Consider the following 12,750-nt stretch of genomic DNA (forward strand, 5'->3'; position numbering starts at 1 on the left):
GTCAGGAACCCATTATGCCATAATGAACCAGGGATTGGCTGAGGCTCTTGTGCTCCCATAATGAACCAAGGATTTGGTGAGGCACCCCTTTTGCCATAATGAAGNCCTTGTTACATTAGGTCTACATAACATCAATATATATAGCCCTCTACCCCAACCCCTTTACATCAACCCAAGCTCATAACTTGTATTGCTGTTATCTAGAGATATGAGTCATTGCACAACAAAAACAATAAAGCATCCTCTAAATTTCAACAACAAAAAACAAGAATGAAAAAAAAATACTACTATTGACACTTATATGAGCACCCTCAAGAATTGTTTCGCCAACTCCAAGGGTTGCCATTCACTTGTAATTTAGGAAAGTATCCTAAAGTACTAGCATTAGTGCCACGTATCACCCGTAGTTTTTCAATTTCTCTAGTGCAAGATAGTCAAAATCGAGATTTTATTTAGGATTGGGAGAGTAGTCGAAAATCGTAAATGTAAGATTATAACACAACTCGTAAATCCAATCCAATCTCAAAGTATACATTTCATAAAAACATAATTTATCCAACTTCAAAGCATAAATTGTTAAAAGTATTCTTCCAAATCCGAATCTAGTGTTAAAATATAAGTCTAAATGTAACTAAATCTAATTTAACAAATCATTCACATCAAACTCTCTATAATCATCTTCCAAAGGGACTTCATCCTCATTTTCTTTAACATTGCCTAGATCTTCCCCAATTTCTTCTCCAAGGATTTCTCTCATCAAATTATTTTCATCACCTTTCGGGTCATCCAAATGATCTTCATCATCATTATTGTGCTTCATGATCCACTCATCATCGAATGAGATGTCATCAATAGTTAGTTCAACACCCTTCCTAACTTGCTTCTTTTTTTGACAATTTTGAGTTGGCCATAATAAAAAAACATCGTTCATTGTTTATTGCTTTAATTTATTTCTTCTCTTGATAAGGACCTAAACAAATAGTCATTGTAAATATAATTACATTTACATTTGTATGGACATAAAAAATAATCAATAAAAATACAATTTAATTAAATTCTTACCATTTCAAATGCACTCCAATTACGCTCACATCTAGAGGAGCTACACGTCTATACGAAGAGTAAAAAATTTAAGCTCTAGTGTTTCATCCCCGAAAAACTCTCACTAATCTGTTGGAGTCTTTTGCTTCATCGTTGCCAAAGCCAATGACTTATAAAAAAAGCCTCGTTTATTTGTAAAATGATCTATCTGAACAACAATCTTAGAATGATCTTGAATATCAGACATCATCCTTGTTATGGCATCAAATAATCTATTTCTAACTTCAAGATCAACAGTAAACCCCGAAGCATAATGTAATTGAGGGTTAAGAAAATATTTTGCAACATGTAATGGTGTATGAATTGTCTATCCTATATATCATCAATGATTTTCTATAGAAGCATATAACTATAAATAATATCATAAAGAATGACGTTAGTTGCAAATAAAGAACAAAAAGGTATTAATACAAGAATATTAGTTGCAAATAATACATGAATGTTACCTATCCTCAACACTATTGTAAGCACTTTGTATCTTTTCCTTAGCTTGATCCATTGCTTCATATATTAATCTCATCGATGACTTCTCCTAGTCATCTGAATCAACCAAAAGAATAACTTTCATTAATAGAAATGCACCTTTCAAAACAAAAACAATACTCTTCCAAAATTCCTTATCCAATCCTCAATCAATCTCACATCATGTGTCTTGGCAAATTTAGTTGCCTTCCATTCTGCTGATATGAACATTCTTATTAAACATGTTCTATTATCATTAAGGCAACCCAAAGTTAAGTATGAAGTGGCAAAGCGAGTGAAGCCTGGTCTCACTAAATCTCTCCCCTTTGTGTGTTGTTGCAAAAGAGAAATTAGAGAATTCCTTGCATAATAAACGTTGTAATTTTTTTACCTTTATAAATTGTGTCTGCGTGAATAACAATTTTATTATCACTCCTCCAACATTAAATCAATACAATGAGCATGACAAGGTGCCCAATAGTTTTTCCCTTTTCTCCATCAACATCACTCCTGCAGCTTTATAATTAGATGCATTGTCTGTCACAACTTGAACAACATTATCTTCCTCAATCTCCTCAACAACTTCATCTACCATCTTAAAGATCCTATCATTAGTTTTTGCTATGTGTGATGCATCAATAGATTTCAAGAAAATTGTTCTTGGACTGTGCACTAAGAAATTCAGGATTATCCTCCTCCTCTTATCGATCCAACCATTAGTCATTTTGGTACATCCAACTTTCTTCGACTCAATCTTGTGTTCTTCAAGCCTAACATTACTCAACATAACATTTTCCTTCAAATATTTTACCTTAATTTCATGGTAGGAGGGAGGCTTGAACCATAGGTCATGTTTCACAACCAACTCGAATATTTCAAAGTATTCATCACTTCTTGCCACATTAAACGGAATGACATTGTTGTAAAAACACCTTGCAATGACTTGATTTGCTTCCTCTTTGATTCCCTTCTTAAACATATTGTTGATGGTGGCTTGAATGTTAATCTCCTTCCTCTTGAACAAGCTTTCAATTTATTTCCTCTTTTCACCAACTTTAAGTTGTTCCTCCTCACTCAAAAATGATTTGGACTTGTTAATCAAGTTTTGTTGTAAGCTAACAATAATCAATAACACTTCCTTCTTTAATTCATCACTCACAGTAATACAAGGTTCAACATCCTTGTTAGTTCCAGCTATGTGATGCTTCAACCTATATGCTCATTCGCTTACAACCTTTTGATAGTATTTGCATTATATTTTTCTAGTTCCATCAACTGCAAATCCATGCTTCTATGATATGTCACTTTTATTCCCATGTCCTGGGTAATACTTTAGAAGCACTGCTTTGGGACATAGGAGCAGCACTTGAGCCTCCAACAGTTGAAATTGAATTTGAGTTACCTTCTCCAGACATATTCAAATAGTGATTGCTTAAAATAGTAATGAAGGAGTAGTGAATATTTTAAATTAATAATCAAAATTTATGTGAAGAAAACCATAAGAAACTGTGCACTTTATTTAAATAATAAATCAAATTCAATGAATAATTTTGAGGGGTGAGTGATAGAGTAGGAATCGGTATAACACGTGCACTTTAAATGATAAACCAAATGTAATGAATAATTGAGGGGTGACTGGGTATAAGGTGTATAAGTGTGGGTAGAAAAGGGTAGTAGGATTCTATGAGGGTAAAAGGGTTTTGTGAGGATAAAAGAGTTTTGTGAGTGGAATGGTTGAATGGGTCTGTGAAAGGTATGAGTTATGTGAGCGAAAAGTGTTTTTTGAGGAGAAAAGTGTTGTGAGGGGAATGAGTTCTGAACAGTGTCTGTGAATGGAGAAAGGAGGAGCAGAAACGACGAAGAAAATGGGGAACAGTGACTGTGAATGGGTTCTGCACTACTTCTTTTATCTATGAACACTGATCGTGAATGGAAAAGAAGATGAATAGTAAATGTGAAGGTAGAAGATGAACAGAAAATGGGGAAGGGAGAAAAGTAAATACGTGAATGGAGAGGAAAAATTGTATAAACTTACATAGGTGCAGAAAATGGTTGAATAATGAACTAGGTTTTAGGGTTTCATTTAGAGGTGTTCAAATCCAAATCGGTCCAAAACAAAAACCGCAAACCGATCCAAAGTAGACCGAAACCGCAAAAACTGAATGTATTTGGAACATATTGGATTTATTTTTTAAGGACCGATCAGTCCGGTCCGGTCTTCGGTTTCACGTCTGGGATTCAGACCGATCCAGACCGGACCGATATTATTAAGTTAACTAAAATATATCATATAAGCATTAAGCAGTAAGCTAAGCACAACAAAAACGCATATACCTAAAATTCTAAATCCCTAATTCCTCATTCCACGCCCTTTTCTCCTCCACACCCTCCTTCTCCACGCCCTTCTCTCCTCAACAGTCGTCAACACCCTCCTTCACCACACATCTGTCGTGATTGTTCAAACCTTCCTCCATCCTCTTCCATCAAACCAACACTTTCTTCGTTTTAGGTAAGTGCATTTCTCTCAAGTTGGATTTTACTCTCCCCATTTTATTCTTTCTATTTGTGATGATGAAGAAGATAATCTTGTATGAAATATGATTGATTCTTTATATGGTACATTAGTTACTAGTTAGTGTGTTATTAGTAATTCAAAGAGTGAAGAAAAAAGGAAAAACAAGCAAGACAATAAAACAAAACAATAACAGAAACCAAGCAAGAACTTTATACAATCATTAAACTGCCGTAACAATATGAATATGAAATCCCTAAGATGGACAGTATGTCATAACAGTATGATGTATAAACTACTAATGTTTATCTTTGTTAGGAACTTTATACATGCTTCTTTGTTAGGTTGATCCTTTTTGGTTTCATTTGTTTCATCATTTGCTTGCTTTGTATATGCGAATTTAATAGAATTCTACATTTGCCGTTTAAAGTTATGATTCTACATTAATATTATAAAAGTTTATGTTATTGGTGTCTTAATACCGTATGAACTGCTAGTTTATTATTTATAGAACTCTAAATACTATTGTGTCACATGGATACATTTGGTGTAATGTGTGAAACTGATTAAGCCTCTGTTTGTGACAGGTTTTAAGTGCAGTTTAGTGAGTCTACAATCAGAATACTAGTTGCACTATATTGCAATAATTTTGGTGCAATGTGTTATGGTGAGTATAGACATTAGACAATGCTTATTATTCCTAATTTTGCTTATGGTGTGTCTGCAATAAAACTTTCTAACCATTTATGATGTGTCTGCAATAAAAGAATGTAACCATTTATGGTAATATTTATGTGTTTATGTCTTGTGCTCTTGTAGGATGAAAATAATGGAAGTTGTGAAAAGGTAGTGACAAAAGTTGACTCCAACAAGTCTACTAATGAACCTGATAATGTGATGGAAGATGACTTGAACAAAGAGGAAGCTTCTAGGCTTGACAATAAAAGGAAATCTGCATCTGAGTTTGACGGTCATGATTCCATTGCTGAAAATGAAGGTAACAAAAAATCTTCTAGACAAAGATCTTGGACTTCGGATCATTTTACAAAATGTAATGATTCATTTAAACCAAAAGCCAAATGTAATTGGTGTGGGAAAACCTATGCATGTGATTCACATAGAAATGGAACAAAAAATCTTAATAACCATTTGTTAACTCAGTGTAAGAAAATTCCCAAAGACCATATTGATATTTGTCAAAAAATCATTTCCCTTCAACCATTAAAAAAAGAAGACGGTAATGGGATTGGTAGTACTCTTGTTGGTGTTGGTTTTGATGTGGATGCATGTAGAAAAGCTCTAGCTAGGATGATCATTGTACATGAGTTACCTTTTAAGTTTGTTGAGGGGGAGGGATTTCGTTACTTTATGAGTATTGTGCAGCCCAAGCTCTCAATTTCGAGTAGGGTTACAATTGCTAGGGAATGTTAGAGTCTTTACATGAATGAGAAACATAAGGAGAAAAGTTACAATTGCTAGGGAATGTTGGAGTCTTTACATGAATTAGAAACATAAGGTGAAAAGTATGTTTCGTCAATCAAGCCAAGGTGTGAGTTTAACAACTGATTGTTGGACTTCAGTGCAAAAATTGAATTATCTATGCCTTACTGCACATTTCATTGATGAGAATTGGAAATTGCATAAAAGGATTCTTAATTTTTGTACAATTAAGAATCACAAGGGAGAGACATTTGGTAGAAAAATTGAAAAATGTCTAGAAAGTTGGTTGATAGGCAGAATTTTCACTATAACAGTAGATAATGCTTCCTCAAATGATGTTGCAATCTCATACTTGAAAGATAGAATGGAGGATCAGAATTCACATCCATTAAAGGGAGAACATTTGCATGTTAGATGTTGTGCACATATTATCAATCTCGTTGTCACTGATGGGTTGAAAGACTTGCATGATTCAATAAGCAAAATTAGGAGTGTAGTTAGATATGTTCGTGCATCTCCAGTCGATTGGATAGGTTTAAAATCTGCATCAAAGAAACTAGGATGCAAGATGTGTGTTCTGTGCAATTGGATGTTCCTACTAGGTGGAATTCCACCTATACTATGCTTGAAAGTGCATTAAAGTTTCAAAAGGTTTTTAAGAGACTAGGTGAGAGAGATAATGATTTTGCTTCGATGCAAGGTGATGTCCCAAAGAATGATGATTGGAATATTTTATGATATCACTACGAAAATGTCAGGATCAACTTATATGACTTCTTCTCTATATTTCAATGAGCATTGTGTTATAATGATGACACTAGAGAAATGGATTGGGAGTCATGACCCATTGCTTGGTACCATGGCTATAAAAATGAAAGCAAAATATAATAAATATTGGGGAGACATAAAAAAGATGAATGTTATGATCTTTATTGCTGTCATACTTGATCCTCGAAACAAGTTTCACTTTGTTAAGTGGGGTTTGGAGAGGATTCATGATAAGGATGATGTCGTAGTTTTGTGTGAAAAGATAAAGGATACATTAGACAAGATGTTTGATAAGTATAGGTTATTCCTTAGTGAAGGCCAGGAAAATTCTGCACAAGCTACTCAAGAAATTGAAATGTTAGACTCTGATGCACCCAATGAAGTTTCAGTCGCTATGGAATTTGAGAAAGACATGAATCTTCATGAGACAATGAATAAAAACGAGGTATATTTGTATCTCATGGAGGGTTTGGAGAAGAAAAGTCCAAATTTTGATATATTGAATTGGTGGAAGGTGAACTCCACGAAATATCTGATTCTTGCACAAATAGCTAGAGATGTATTGGTCATGCCTGTGTCGACAGTCGCTTCAGAGTCTGTTTTTAGCACTGGAGGTAGTTCTTAATTGTTATAGGAGCTCTCTTTCTCCCAAAACAGTTGAAGTTTTAGTATGTGCACAAAGTTGGTTTCGGTTCTCCTCAATTGCAACAGATGTTGAAGAATTATTAGAAGACTTAGAAAAGCTTGAGAAATGTATTTTATTTATTTGTTTTCTATAACACATGTATATGTTTCTATTTTTAAAAATCATATTGATTAATTTGATATTTTTTTAGAACTTGAACTAATCCCACAACCAAATGAAGAAGATTCTGATGCCGACTCTGATTAGGTACATTATTATCAATTTATTGCTCTGAAAGTTTTATTGTTATTAATCATTGGTGATTGATGAGCACTATCTAATTGTTTAAAATTATATTGCAGGTGCTCATATCGTTGTTGTTGTCTTGCTATTACTGTTAAGGTTGTTGTTACTGTTAAGGCTGTTGTTATTGTTACCGTTGTTCTTATTGTTTCTGCTGTTATTATTTCTGCTGGACTTCTGCTGTTATTATTTCTGCTGGATTGTTGCTGTTATTATTTATGATTGATCATGGAATTGTTAAAAATGATTGGATCATTAGACTATATTGATGTTTCTAATCTTGCTATTAAAAGAACCAGAGTTTTCTTCATTGTTCTAGTTACTGCCTTGTTGGTGTTGTAGGCTAAAATTGAAGGGATTTATATGTTAATATCTAAAAAATAGACCGATCCAAATCGGACCGAAACCGCATATAATATTTGGACCAGATTGGATCAGACATCTTAATATAAATGGATCGGACCGGACCGGGCCGCATACTAATTACGCGTTTAGATCGGATGATTTTTTGCTTAAAAACCGATCCAAGTGGACTGTGAACACCCCTAGTTTCATTGACCCAGGTTGCAAAAATGAGTTCAAAAGCGGGTCAAGGCCCAACTGTTGCACAACCACAAAGTAGAAATGGTAACACGCTGATTCCAACAATTTTATGTCATAACACTATGATTCCGCGAGTTTACCTACTCTAGAACATATTTCTGGGATCAAGCACGACCATGACTGCTCAACACGTAGACTTGTATGATTTCACAGGTGGAAACACAATTTTAACTATCTTGCTCTGGAGGAGTCACAAATTCACAATCAACAAAATAGTCAATCTGCCAAAAGATAAGTAAATATCACTATATTAGTTTGTAGGCTAAGAATTGTTGTGACATTTAAATGATACCTAAGCCTAAAATGAACTCTAAGAAGAGGGCTTTTTAAACCTTCAAACTAATTAAAAAGAGCAATATTAGCAATTTCCCTTTTTGTGAGAAAAAGAATGTTAACGATTAGCAGTATTCTTTGGAGGGCCTAAAAGCAAGGGCTTTACTATCCTTATACTTGAGCTGCTATTGAGTGAGAGTGATCTATGAAGTACAAATATTTCAAAAATGGTTGTGGCAAGTATATTTTTTGGTATATCAAAAGTATCCTCTCACTTGTAAAATAAGGAACTAATCTCTTTCGAAATGCATAATTGTTACTCCCAAGAATAGACCCATTGATTTTTTTGTGTATTATGTTAATATAATACCAAATAATGGTGGCCCAGTCTCTTTAGAGCTATTAGCCCCTCTAATGTATTGATTCAAGAGTATAGACATTCAGATTTCAATTCGCAAGTGTCGATGTTCCCATAATCCTTCCCCAAAATTTGAGCTCCAAATGTTTATTAACAAAGCAAAAAAATGCCCATGATCAACACATCAACTCCAGCTTCCATGGTGGCCAATCTCAGCACCATTCCCTCCCCATTCAACTGAACCTTTTCCGCCTCTTAACTTCCCCCAATTCTTCTAAAATAATACAACAATAATTAAGTCTTAATCTCATTAGATATTGTCAAAAATTCCTCCGAAGATAACCATTCAAAATTTAGAAAGGGGGATTTAACTGGTATGATATAGAATATTTACTCCTCAAAGGAATCCAAAACCAAATTCCCCCATCCATAACCAGTAAATAAGTTTCATCATTTTTTAAATGTATGATAATCAGACATAAGAAAATGTGAAAAATACAACATCAACCGCACCTTAATCCCACTAAGTATAATCAAACATTAGACTATGTCCTATCATAAATCATGTTCATTACCAAAAAAATTAAACTGTAAATATTTCTTAATAATTTCAACTATGTTTTTCATGGTCTTAGGTTTCATGTTAGAATTGAATTAACCTCCATTTTCTTGACTCTCTTTATAGGTACTTTTATCTTTCTCCTCAACATATTCATTGCTGTTACGAAAATGTAAATAATACAATATCTAGAGTCAGTTAGAACAAGCTTTAGCTAGTAAATAAATCCGAGCTAATGTTTAGCTAATACGGAGAGCAACACAAACATCTCCAGAAAACAACTACCAGTCATTGGTACAGAGAACGAAAATCAACATATTTTGTAAGCATCTTAAAGAGTAGCATCTTCAACTGCAAGGTTATTATGTTGTGCTTGGAGCAGCTTCTTGTTTACTTGTAGATGTCTCACCAGTACTCTTGCCAGCATCTGGTTCTCCAGGCTTTGAAAATTCATGCCCTGTTACAATTTGGTAAATAAAATAAGTTCCGTTAGCCCAGTACGAACCTGAAGTGTTTGACATCATAATCGAGAAAAGTAGACCACATTTTAGGATATTATGAACAATGTTATCAATGTAGAACCATACTATGCATGTCAAAATTTCATTGGCAATCTTGTCCATTGGAACAAACTATAATCATACAGATAAGCGAAACGAAAACCATGTAGCAATAGCAACAGGAAAACTCATGTCGGTAAAAAAGCTACCACTCTATCCATGCCAGAAGGGTACTAGCTATATAGAGTTAAATCATCATCTTTGAATGGCAGTTATATACTTCAAAAGTGCTACCCCTCTAATCCTTACTCATTAGAGGAATCACCAACTCTAACCTACCCTCACAAAAATAAACTTACACAATTCAATTTTAGTATATTGATGCCTAATGGAAAACTCTATTCTCCAATCTAGTTCTTACATACTGCCCTGTTAACTCACCACAACCATGAACATGTCCAATAAAACATGTCCACTAAAACACATCCAACTGATGGGAAATATATATATACTTGGTCCGACCATAAATCATTAAAAATATCCTACCACTACAGGCATTGCGCGAGTTTACCAAAAATCAACCTGCATACATATATTGGTAGCGTATAGTAGCTTGCTTAATTGCCATTCCTAATTCCTAGAATCATGTATGACTTTTTATATTCAAGTAGCCTGCAGAAAAATAAATGTAAAAGAAAAGTACGCATTGTAGTTACCTTCATCATCACTTCCATCAATATCATCACCCAGTGCATCATCACCCAGTGCATCATCACCCAGTGCATCATCACCCATCCCACCAAATTTCTGCAGCAAGTACAAATAATTAGAAAAAATAAAAGACTGATTCAAGAAACTCAACCGAACAGATCACATACAGAGAAATCCATCCCTCCCATTGCATCACCACCCATCCCAGCAAGTTTCTGAAGAATTCACATAAAATTAGGAGAAATAACAATGTAAGAGGCAAACAGAGAATCAAATGAATAGATTACATACTGAGAAATCCATTCCCCCCATTCCTCCAAGTCCCCCCATTCCTCCAAGTCCTCCCATTCCTCCCAGACCTCCCATTGCATCATCACCCATCCCACCAAATTTCTGCAGCATTAGAAAATAATAAATACAACCAATATCAAAAGGAGAAAAGGTTAAAACAAAAAATTAAATGAACACTGTATACCGAGAAATCCATGCCTCCCAAGTCAGGTTCACCTGATTAACAAACAATGAGGCAATTCAATCAGTTCATATACATAAAATAATATTTCCTTCCATGACATTACAATGTTCAGCAGAGTCACATACCCCCCTCGTCCTCATCCTCGTCAACCCATTTATCCCAATCCACTTTCACATAATGTGGAGCTTTTCCTTCTGCACGTAGTAACCTTTTCCACCATTCATTTTCTGCTTTCTGCACTACACAGAATATGCTCCGCACTCCTACATTAATTTTGCTCTCCTGAAACAAGAGAATGGTGAAACAACTGCATTGAAAATGCATCAAAGGAAACCATTCGTTGCAAGTAAAGATATCTCAAATGATTATTGAAAAATGAAAACAAAAAAACATATCATCAAACATTCCTTGGGGAATCAAACAAATAACATGAAAATTAAGAACAACGAGTATAAGAATGTATTAAAAGCTAAAAGGTAAACAATGCCCAAATTAGCAGGCATATCTCAGGCCATGTAATTATTTAAATCATAGGAAAAGAAAAGAACATTATTAAAAATGTCAACGCAATCCATGATTGGGAAGGTCTTCCTCACCTCTACATTAACCTTGTCGAAGAGCTCCAGTTTAAGCTCATACTGGTTGTCACCAGTACCAGCACTGGCAGAAAAGGTAAAAACACCATCTGGAGTAAGATCAACTTTAGCATCTTTCGAATCTGCCAATTGAACTGTGACATATACCTTATCAACCCTCTGAGCCCACTTAACCTCTGGATGACGACTGAAACACAAAGTGAAATATTAAAACGGCAATCAATTAAGAACAGAGACTCATGAATGCATGCAAGGCAAGGAAGATGAAAGTTCTTATCACTAAAATAACAAAATATAAATTGTCCCAGCCCGTTTTCATCACCAGTGTTATCAATATTGGATGGTGGACATTGCAGAAAGCCGGAAAGCCAAAAAACTGATATACAATATACAGGATAACATTGCAGGTATATAATGGATTCATGAAAATTAAAAAATTAACTATATACAGAAAAAGCAACTATAAAAAAATAAATAAGTCATGCAAAACAATAATTGAAATACTTCTATTGAATTAATCAAAAACACGGCAAAAAGAACCTTAAAACATGCATTATGTCATTATAAAATCAAACCAACAGTTATTTGGTATTATACCACGGGAGAATAGGCAAATCAAAAGAATAAAAATAGAAATGTTAAAAAATGTGTAACAAGGAACAAATCAGTCACAAATTAAAGCTTAGGGCACACATATTTGAAACTTCGACACCGATATTAAATTTAATAAATTATAGGACACAGATACATTGATACAATATACAAAATTAGTATAAAACCCTCATTAACATAAACAAATCTTAAATTAAAAGAGAATATCATATTTCAAAATTAGCATGAATCTAGAATATAATAAATATCTAGAGTGTCCGAAAGTGTCTATGAATTATCCAACATACAGATTAGTAAATCAGTACTATAGCTTTCAATTTAATTTTACAATAAATACCTAACTGAAAAAAATGAAAAAAAACTACAAATATATTGCAATTAGCACTTTCACTAGTAAGTTTAACTAACATCTTTGATAATTTTCAACAAATCTTACAATTAACAACATAGAAATGGTAACTAACAACAATATGATAATCAAATAGGTGCAGAAATGAAATGGATCATAGAAAGGAGAAGGGACTGTACCTCATATTTTGTTGACGAAAGATGAGAGAGAAAGTAAAACCCTAAGAGAGAGAAACTGAAAACCCTAAAGTGACCCTTTATTATGGAAGGACAATAATAATGATATATAAATAAGGAAATAAATGTTAGTTGGATATTATTTTCTAGTATCTTCTAGAATACGTTGTCACTGTCATACATTGTATAATAACTCATTGGGCCCAGCTTTCTATTTTGGGCCTGCTTGTCTGCGACTCGGCCCAAAGTTTTAATATTGTGTATCATATATTGTATTTTCATGAAAATATAGGATAAAAACTTTATTTAAAAGGGGGATTCAATTCA

The 12,750-nt window shown here is 33.9% G+C and overlaps 1 protein-coding gene across 9 annotated transcripts; it reads right to left on the bottom strand.

Annotated features, from left to right (window-relative positions):
- On the bottom strand, positions 9,148 to 12,549 carry LOC109345990 (uncharacterized protein OsI_027940-like). 9 transcript variants are annotated; one of them, XM_019585314.1, is made up of 9 exons: positions 12,427 to 12,549; positions 11,287 to 11,473; positions 10,816 to 10,972; positions 10,691 to 10,722; positions 10,507 to 10,608; positions 10,383 to 10,430; positions 10,299 to 10,311; positions 10,221 to 10,268; positions 9,148 to 9,461 (listed from the first exon to the last, which is right to left on the bottom strand). In XM_019585314.1, exons 1-9 carry the CDS (start codon positions 12,429 to 12,431, stop codon positions 9,367 to 9,369), a joined length of 687 nt encoding a protein of 228 aa, XP_019440859.1. In that variant the 5' UTR covers positions 12,432 to 12,549; the 3' UTR covers positions 9,148 to 9,366. The 9 variants fall into 9 exon arrangements, with proteins under 9 accessions (XP_019440859.1, XP_019440860.1, XP_019440866.1 ...); XM_019585315.1 differs by having other exon boundaries at positions 10,221 to 10,265; positions 10,296 to 10,311; XM_019585321.1 differs by lacking the exon at positions 10,507 to 10,608.

The sequence above is a fragment of the Lupinus angustifolius genome, chromosome LG04 (genome assembly GCF_001865875.1).
Source record: "Lupinus angustifolius cultivar Tanjil chromosome LG04, LupAngTanjil_v1.0, whole genome shotgun sequence".
Taxonomy (NCBI): Eukaryota; Viridiplantae; Streptophyta; class Magnoliopsida; order Fabales; family Fabaceae; genus Lupinus; species Lupinus angustifolius.

Excerpts from the sequence above, each read along its gene's own strand:
- LOC109345990 (XM_019585313.1), bottom strand. Across the intron at positions 10,609-10,690 it reads TGGGAGGCATGGATTTCTCG|AAATTTGGTGGGATGGGTGA; the intron begins GTATACAGTGTT and ends CTAATGCTGCAG. Across the intron at positions 9,462-10,220 it reads TGATGGAAGTGATGATGAAG|GGCATGAATTTTCAAAGCCT; the intron begins GTAACTACAATG and ends AAATTGTAACAG.